The 8,238-nt window shown below is 47.6% G+C and overlaps 1 protein-coding gene across 1 annotated transcript in view; it reads right to left on the bottom strand.

The window, feature by feature from the left end:
• Window positions 1-986: 986 nt before the first annotated feature.
• Window positions 987-8,238, bottom strand: part of LOC144157956 (basement membrane-specific heparan sulfate proteoglycan core protein-like) — a 32,789-nt gene continuing 25,537 nt past the window's right edge. The window contains exons 6-8 of the mRNA XM_077688662.1: window positions 6,663-6,989; window positions 2,893-3,228; window positions 987-2,368 (exon numbers count right to left, since the gene is read on the bottom strand). Of these exons, the coding sequence (XP_077544788.1) occupies window positions 2,121-2,368; window positions 2,893-3,228; window positions 6,663-6,989 (911 nt within the window). The 3' untranslated portion in view covers window positions 987-2,120. The remainder of the gene's footprint in view (window positions 2,369-2,892; window positions 3,229-6,662; window positions 6,990-8,238) is intronic.

Below are 8,238 nucleotides of genomic sequence, written 5' to 3'. Positions count from 1 at the left end.
GGCCTTTTGTTTTATTTATTCCCTAGGCAGTCGGAACAAGGCTATATTGAACAAGAAGGGGGAAGGCACAGACCCCTGCGGCATGTCTCTTGATCACAGTTGGACTTTGATTCAATGCTGCCGGTTCTTATTTTTGCCGCTTTGTCAGAGGGTAAACCCCTGACGTCATTGTGTGTCCTAGACCTAATTCCTAGCATCCCTACATATTGCAGGATGGCGCCGCGGCGCACGTTATCGAAGGTCTTTGTTAGGCCTAGGCCTAGGATGGCTTTTGTGTCTCTCGATGACTTACCATTTTCGTCTACGATCTCATATTTTAGTTACAACGGGACGTCTTGAGTTGATAACTTTGGTGTAAATACGATCATAGTCTGTTGGTATAAATATTTGTCTTCCATGTACGTTTTCCATTTTTGCACGTACAGAGAAGTTTAAACATTCCTTCTTTCCAAGAACCATAACAGATTGGAATGCCCTCCCCAGCCACATATTTCTTTCAAATGATGTACCCCGATCAATTGAAAATTTCCTTAACATGTAAAATTTCAGCTGTCTTGTGTTCTCCCCATTTCAGTTGCTTGTTGTATGGCGTTGTAAATGGTCTTCTTTTTTTCCAGTTCTTCATGTTTTTCATGCATGCCTTGTTGCCAAACCTCGGATTTACTATACACTTGCTTTTTCCCCTTGCGCTGCTTTTATTAGTTATTCTTTACTTTTTGCGTGCAATGTTAATGTGTATCAGAATATTGTATCTGTACCCCACTCCTGCTTGGGCCTCAAAAAGGCCTGCAGTATTTTGTAAATAAATAAATAAAATACTCATTAAGTCTTCTGTGTACAACGTGCTCCACAAGGTTTCCCATGCACAATATCAAATGAATGGGTCTTAGGTCCTCTACTCTAGCCGTAACTTCTTTCCTGCTATCAGAATTACCAGAAATACCAGAATTACACCGATACAAAGTGCGCTGTAGGCTATCGGCACATTTTATTTCCATCAAAAGGTATGATTCACGTCATCAGCTCTCTCTAACAGTGTATCGACCCGATGCAAAAATTCAGCGGTTGTACAAGCAATGAAACGTTCAAATCTGGTGTTGTAAGGCTTGAGGGACATCATGTGAACGCGATCTCAGAACGCATGCATCGTCCTAATTTCCCTTTATCCCCGCCTGAAACAACCTCGTAGATAAGGTGTCCAGCACAGACTGACCCGAGTTCGGGTAACTTGTTGAGCTTGCATGCTTTCAGTATCAAGGTTGCAGCGAAAATTTGTTTTTCAACTTTCTGTACTGTAGGCACCATATTCTAGTAAACAATATGCAAATACGTTTTCAAATTTTATTCTTACGCGCCGCAGCTACCCTTTAACTATGATGTGCGGCCTACTGGAAAGATAAAGGTTAAGTTAGACCTATGAGGATGTTGACTGTGCACAGAAATATTAATGTACCCTCATCTTAGTCCCCTCCCTTCCCCCTATTCAGAAATACAAATACTTTGCAAAATATTCTAATTAGCGTGAAATGCATCGCACACTATTGTGTGCACACGAAATGCTCGGTGGCTCCGAGTTCGTGGTCCCTCTAAGTTTGTTAAAAGGACTCTGCAACATTTGCGATAAATGCTGACACTTTTCTTGACGCCTAGAAGCACTGCGAAAGCTGTAGTTATCGCCGGCACGGAGCGGCGCGGCGTGATTTGCTCGTCACAGCAGATACGCGTTTTGTTTGTGCTTTGTTTTTGTGGCGTTCTTTCTAAAGCGGCTATGAAATGCGTTCATTTCTGCAACTGAAGCGAAGGCGGCCAATAGCGGCTACACCGCTGTAATGGCGTAATTCTAGTGGTCGAAGAGCCCCCTCCGGGAAAGAGAGAAACAGCTTTTGCGTAAGTTTCGAAGTTATCTCATAGACATAACGCAGTGATTTTTGATTGATGTATCTTGCGGCCTACTAATTTAAGTACTCTATGTGGTATTTGACCGCGTACTGCAAGCATTTGGAATTTCGAAAAAAAGTTGAAAGAAGTGTTGCAGGGTCCCTTTAAAGTGAAGCTGGACGTTTGTGTCTGAAAGTTGAGCAAGTTTTTTTTTTTTTTTATCGCGCAAGTTATTGTCCTTTTCAACACTTGTCGCACACGCCTGCGCAAATCTTGTGGTCTCGAATGTCTGCCGCTGTCTCCACGTCCACGGAAATGGCATTGGCAGAGATTCCGTTCACAGACTGCGGCTTCTTCCTTCGTCGTCTTTTGAATGCGTGCACGATGTAGAGGCTCAGGACAGTCACGATTAGAGCCGCAACGCAACACCCCAGCACAGCCACGCTTAGAGTCAGAGACCAATGGCCTTGCGGCGAAGACCTCTTGAAGCCTGCAAAGAACGCACAACTTTGACATGTTTGTAATTTTTGCCGTGCAGCTGCGGTGGTTTCGCAAGAGCAACATTTAAAATACATCCATTTCAGCATTCATTCGCCGAATGCATTGGGAGAATCGCTCGGTATATTTTTTTCGTATGCGGTTTACCGCTGATGGAATGACGGGAATAGAATTAAAAAGAATGATCATTTGCTGTATCGCGCAAACTCAATCGTTCCGCCAGTATACTATAAAGGGTAATATACTGCTAAATATATTCGGCAATGCGAGACTTAAGCTATTCAAGCAAATGTTGCGCAAAACGGCCCAATGTGGGTGGGAGAACAGAAGATGACAGTCAGCGCTTGTTCGTTGTCGTTTTGTTTAAAAAGCTTCTGTTCTCCTATCCCCTTCCCGCTGTTCTGTCTTATCTGCTCGCACCCTGACTTGCACCAAGCAGATTCACAGAATTGCCAAACGCTTTGTTAGTGAGAGGAGTGTTGACCACTGCAAAGAGAGTGCATAAGATAGGCTCACCACCACGATCTTTCACGGTTTGGGCAGGACTCAGCGTCCGGACGTACGTTCTGAAGCTCAAGTCAGGTGGCATTCGCACCACGACCAGGTAGTCGGTGGCGGGCCTGAGCCGGGTGACAAACACGGGGCCCATATCCCGGCTCCAGAAGCTCCTCTCGGACATGTTCCGTTGTCCTGCGGAATCGAAAACCTCGACACGTAGTCTTCGTTGGCCGCGCGCTTTGAGTGGGGCTGAAAGAAGGTCCCCGCTTGTCGACGCGGCGCAGGTGAGCGAAAACGAGCTGTCCGTGTAGTTTCCTACGGAACAGCGCAGGCCACTGGCAGGGGAGCCCTCACCTGCGACATCGTAAGAAGGGATGTCGTTGGTGGGCTGGAGATCTTTTTCCTGAGTCTCTTAAGTGTGCCGTTGCGCATTTGTGACGTTTTGCGCAAACCTACATTCTCCTCCTCATCCTCTCTTCCCCTTTCTTCCAGTGCCCTCCTCCTACACTTGCCCTTTTCCTCCACACACATCTAAAGCCGTTCCCGGTCGTGGTCTCTCCTGTATTTGGCTCCCACTTTCCATCTTTCTCTTACTGCTGCCTTTCGTTGATGATGATGATTGCTATTGGTTTCCCCTGTGTAGCGGGGTGATGAGGCGTCATCTTACCAAAAAGGACTAATATAAATATGTTTTATACTCTTGCTTTAATACTAGCTCTGCTTAGGGCAGGCACAAAAAACTTATTAGGCACTAAATACTTTTTTTATGTTACATGTGGTAACTGTCCTAAGCAATATTCCCCTCTCTGCTTTTCGTCCACCAGCATTCTGATCTTCTTTTCATCGCCTCGACAGCCTTGGTGTTAACTCCCTCTGTGCTACCCTTAAATCATCGGGCTTGCGGCAGCCGTACGTTTCCCTCATGTAGATTTGGTTGAATACCCTCGCATTCTAACACTATGTGTCGCATAGTTTCTGTTTCTTTTCCGCAGACCACGCATACCCCATCATTTTGTGAATACTTCCCCACAAAGCGCTTAGTCCGCAAGCAACCTCCTTTAGCCCAATCCTCCTCCTCTCCACCTATACTCTTCTCCGTACTTCCATATTCCCCCCCACCCCGGCTATGCCACCGTGTCTCTTATTCTCTTCTCGTCATCCTCTACTCCTTTTCCCATTCGTTCTATTCCTGAATGCTGTTGTTCCTCCTCCCCGCACTGCTACTCTTTTCCATTGCACCTCACCTCTGTGTTCATACCCTCGTCCTCATACCACTCCCCTCCCTACGTAGAGTTTCATACTAATATATACTAGAGGGAAATCTGTCGCTGCAGTCACGGGCCGCCGTGGGCGGCACCATTGCCGCTAGCGACGTTCCTCGCCTACTTGGCTTAGCTAGCCATAAGGCTTCTTTTTTTTTCTGGAAGCCAAAATCAACAAGAACGGGTAACATTTTTTTCTTGTCCATTGTACATGAAGCTGCTAAATAATTACTGACAAATTAATCTTTTTGGAGTTTCAATTTTATAATGACAAAACAAATTTGATGAACCTTGTGCCGTAATATTGTGGTTTTTTTGCAGCCAGAGCCAACTTTTCAGCCGGTTAATGATCCATGCGAAGGACAAGTGGAACGTGCCTGCCCGGTAAATGACAGAACGCTGGCTGAAGCGGGGCTCCCCTAGACAGTGGCGCCAGACAGCATATGTTAGGATGAAACATTATGCCTCGCTATCACCCATCGTATTTCCTTAAAATTGCAGAGCACTTTAGGGGCCCGCCTTATCGTCGTAGCTCGTCCGTTGTCACGGTCCGTTACCACGGTATCAAGCGGCATCCCGCACCCAAACAGGGCCACACGGCGTCACGCACCCAAAAAGACGCTTCGAAAGGTAACCGCTTGTCCCTTGATTCAGCCTTCCCGCCATGAGGTAACAGCTTTCTTGAACAAGTGGTGTATATAGCCATAACCCCTCGAAACTTCTGAATCGCTGGCACTTGCCATACATGTCCCCATTATTTAGCGCAAAAAAAACTGCAGGTACATTTGAGCCAAAATATGTGTAACTATCCGGCATTCCTCGCGTCCATTTAGTTAGGAAAGCTTGTTGGGTTGGGTTTGTACGATATTAAGCGAAAACAAAGGCCGCGGAAGACAAATGACGACGCGTTCAAAACTGCGCAGTAAGGCTTCAGCACGTGCGATATGAAAGCAAGCAGAGAAAGAACAAAACTCCCGCTCGTCTTGTTTCAAATGGAGAGCGCGCAAACACTGCGAAGGTGGGAAATTTGGATTGCATTGGACAAAACCTCTGTTCTGTTCTTCAAGAGAGGAGTGATACAAGAAGGGGAAGAGCGTGAGTGGTGGTAGCAATAAGCGGACAACGGCCCCACAGCCCCTCCGGCGAATCACTGCTCTGCACTTCCGACAGCTATCACGTTAAGTGGAACAGCTTCAATTTTTCCTCTCCTGCTACTCTTCCCCTTCTATTTTATATACACCAGCTCCTTCTCCTCCAGGGTTTTTCGCCATTACCGTCCCACTTTTCTTCTCCTTGACCCTTTCCGCTACATTTCTTTATCTCCTCCCCAATTGCCATAGTCCATACCACACCTCTTCCGAGACGATGCTGCCACCTTCCGACGATTACAAATGAACTCCCACCCACACAACACCCTTTTACATGCCATATAATCACCCTATTCTCCTCAACATGCAAATTCTGCCACCAACCAGGCACCCTGTACCACTCGGTATGGGAGCCAGCAATCCTCAACTCTTAACCTTAATCGCAACCCTACCTTTGAGCGCTGGGTGGAGCTGCTAACTGGATCCGACCTCTCAGACCGGCGACGATTGGGGGAGAGGGCGGAGATGGCTAGCACGACCCAGGACATCCCGCCATGGACAAGCTTCCCACAGGGCAGGTTGCCTAATATCGGCACCTCGACTCAGACAAATAAAGTTTACTCATCATCATCTCCTCCCTCCTCTCTTCCCTTTTCTCGGTCTCCCACTCTGCCTTCCCTTCGCGAACTCCTGAAACAGTCCTTTTCCCCCTACTCCTTTCGTTCGCTCCAACATAGCCAATTCTTCCTCCCCCTCTCCCAATCCCCGGATATAATGACAACCTTTCTCCTCCAATCAAGGATTCCCTCCAGAATGTTCCCCTCGTCACTCCCCTCCCGCTAGTCTTTCCCGCAACCTTTTATCCCTGTATCCCTCTCCATCCCACTTCCCCTACTGCACTATTTATCCTCTCACCCACCCCCCAATCCGAAGTCGGTGGTAACCCACGACTGGGCGACTAACCACTCAAGTATACAGACACCTAGAAGCCCAAGGAAGACAGTCGCCCTTGAAAAGACTGAGCTGTCCCGCAGATGTGCGGACGTCTAAGTACTAATCCAACAAACTTCGAGGTAAGCTTTCATGCAGTAGTCGGCGCCTTCCTTCTCTTTGCCATTTACCCCATCTTCTCCCTCTAACCAGGCTGTGGAACGACTTTCGAAAAGATCTAAGCCTGGTGAGGCCATTTCTATACACTGCTTACTACAGTATATACATTACAGATAGTACAGAACATTTATAGTCTCCCTATTTCTGCCTTATTCTCAGCACCCTTTCGTGACTTTGTCGTTTTTAGATTTTTTTATAGGCGTTGCATTGGGCAGATAGGCTCCTGGCAAATGCACTAGCGACACAGTCTGAATCATGCTTTATTAGAGCCGCTATAATAGTGTCAAATAATATATACATGCAGCGTAGCACAAAAACCATCCCTTACGGGTATTGGAGAACTTGAAACGGCATGGCTTGCGCTGTCTTCCCACGGCATTTTCAGCCCAGCAGGCGAGGACCGCGTCGAACAGTGACGTTTGGGCGATGATCTCCAGGCGGCTGGTATCCGTCTCCTGCGGTCTCACTGCTGGCTTGCTCGTCACGCCCCTGCGCTCCTTCTTGTTGTCCGTTGTGCCGTCGGTGTCGTTGGAGAACAGCCAGAAATAGCGCAAGCTATCACTGGGCTCGGCGCTGACGCCGCAGGTGACGTTCGCGGCTTGTCCAGTTGTCACGTGCAATGTCTGGTAGCCGTCCAAATCGCACCTGGGGGGATCTGCAGGGTACAACCAAACGTAATTGTGGTCTGATAAGTAAAGCGCAAACAAAACTTGGACAAGAAGAACACAGGACGGAGCGCAACTAGCAACTCAAAAGTTTAATCGTCAACGCACTTACATGTATACATACAATGAAAGCCACCGTCATCACATCGTGTACTTTACCCTGTTCCCTGCGCTGTACCCATCATGATTATTTGCCAACACGCCCACCTCGCAGTTCTTCATAATTGTGCTACGTTAGCGCTCCGGCACTGTGGACCGTTCCATCGGGCGAGGGGGAAACGTACTTTCGCACTCAGCGGTCGCGGTGCGCGGGCCGCCTTTCCCCCTCTCTGGAGTGTGCGCGCCGATCACGGGGGGCCTTGCACGGCTGCTCCTTTGCCTTGACTACGCTTCGTAGGCATCGCGCGTGCGGGTTTACCACTAATTTACGCATTATTTTAAATAAATGTGGCTATTAATTGAGCCAGACTAGCAGCTTGTGAGTTGCGCAATTTAAAGCACACAAAATTTTTTGGCAATTTTGTTCTGCTGACCTCTTTCTGTACACACCTACTTTGGAGCAGTGGCAGAAAATTGTTCTGCCTTCTTTCCAAACTAAAAGGGATCACCGAAACTTGCCTGCGTCGCAGATGGTATTAGTTCCATCTCTAGCGTTACTGCGGTCACATTGCGGCATACCCAGCTCCAAGTATTACGAGGGCTGGGCTTGGCGGTGTTCACACTGACGACTGCCTCCCGAGGTTGTCCCTTTTCCCAGCCAATCTGAGGGGAAGGAGTGAGAGGGGGGGTTACTGAAGGGGATTCCACCTCCCTTCTTCCCCGGTCTCCGACTCGGACAAAATAAAGTGGTTCACTCACTTACTGCAGCCAAGAGTTCAGCCTATTACCCAAATGTGATGTCTCTTTGTCGGCATCATCAAACCTAAATAAATGCAAAGCAAAAGCGAACGCTTGTCGGCTTGCCCAAAGGCGGACGCTAAATAAGTCCTCATATGACGCTCTCCAGGAGCCGTGTTGTTCATTTTATTTATGTCGTACATCAGTTTCACGGCTAATTTGTGCTGTAGAGCAGCTTGAAATTATAGAGAGAGGACGTTTTGTTTATAGCTGGCGGCACTGATGGCTGAGGGTGAAGTGTTGATATATCGATAAGATTTAATACAAACTTTGTCATATGCCAAATACCTATTAAGTCCGCCCAAAACTACCTGTATTAAACCCTGCAGGGATATGAAGCCA

The sequence above is a fragment of the Haemaphysalis longicornis genome, unplaced genomic scaffold, assembly GCF_048455015.1.
Source record: "Haemaphysalis longicornis isolate Haplotype H1 unplaced genomic scaffold, Haemaphysalis longicornis Haplotype H1 scaffold_10, whole genome shotgun sequence".
Lineage (NCBI taxonomy): Eukaryota > Metazoa > Arthropoda > Arachnida > Ixodida > Ixodidae > Haemaphysalis > Haemaphysalis longicornis.
The sequence above is the reverse complement of the archived record's forward strand: the minus strand, read 5'-3'. Positions and strand labels throughout refer to the sequence as shown.